Here is a 792-nt window from a genome sequence, read left to right as displayed (position 1 = left end):
TGTAATTATTATTTTTTTAAATATGCATTTCATGAAAAAATGTTTAGGCTATATGTCTTGCTTTTTATTTAAGCATATATAGTCATCACACTTTTAAAATCCTAAACCAGGAGTTTGAGGGCCATGAACATTTTTGTTGTTGTTTATGATCAGCCAGTTCATAGTTGTTACATGAAGTCAGTTTGAGAGATGAGAAAACTGTGGTCAGTTCTTAGGAAATGATCCAAATGTTGATAAAATGGTAAATGACTGAATTATATGTAGGATATGTATTTAAAAAAACAGACAAATTTTCAAAACATGTATGTATGAAATAAATCAGACACAAACAAGTACATATTCCAGGATTCAATTTATGATTATTTCTCATTACATTAATGACCTGAAACTTACTTTAACCATCTTATCATTTCCCTACATAGTCTAAAATTATACAGATTTAAAAGAATAGCATGGGTTTGACAGGAATGTCTTTAAGGCAGCTTTCACGTCCTTATTCCTCAAGCTGTAGATCATAGGATTCAGCATAGGGATCACTAGTGTATAAAACACTGAAGCCATTTTATCAGTATCTAAGGAATGGTCAGTTTTAGGCTGCAAATACATGAATAGAAGTGTACCATAGAACACTGTGACTGCCATCATGTGGGAAGCACAGGTGGTAAAAGCTTTTTTCCTTCCTTCTGATGAACGTATCCTGAGAATGGACAAGATGATGTTGAAATAGGATACTAGAACTATAATCAAGGAAAGAACCAAATTTGTAGCAGCAGAAATAAAGACTACTGTTTC

General features: G+C 32.3%; 1 protein-coding gene across 1 annotated transcript in view; it reads right to left on the bottom strand.

Moving 5' to 3' along the window:
• Nucleotides 1-429: 429 nt before the first annotated feature.
• LOC103212901 (olfactory receptor 8J3-like) overlaps nucleotides 430-792 on the bottom strand; it is a 40,755-nt gene continuing 40,392 nt past the window's right edge. The window contains exon 2 of the mRNA XM_042783431.1: nucleotides 430-645. Coding sequence (XP_042639365.1) covers nucleotides 430-645 — 216 coding nt within the window. The remainder of the gene's footprint in view (nucleotides 646-792) is intronic.

Source organism: Orycteropus afer, unplaced genomic scaffold, assembly GCF_000298275.1.
Source record: "Orycteropus afer afer isolate SDZICR_OR568_19922 unplaced genomic scaffold, OryAfe1.0 scaffold01153, whole genome shotgun sequence".
Taxonomy (NCBI): Eukaryota; Metazoa; Chordata; class Mammalia; order Tubulidentata; family Orycteropodidae; genus Orycteropus; species Orycteropus afer.
This window is presented reverse-complemented; position numbering and strand designations above follow the sequence as displayed.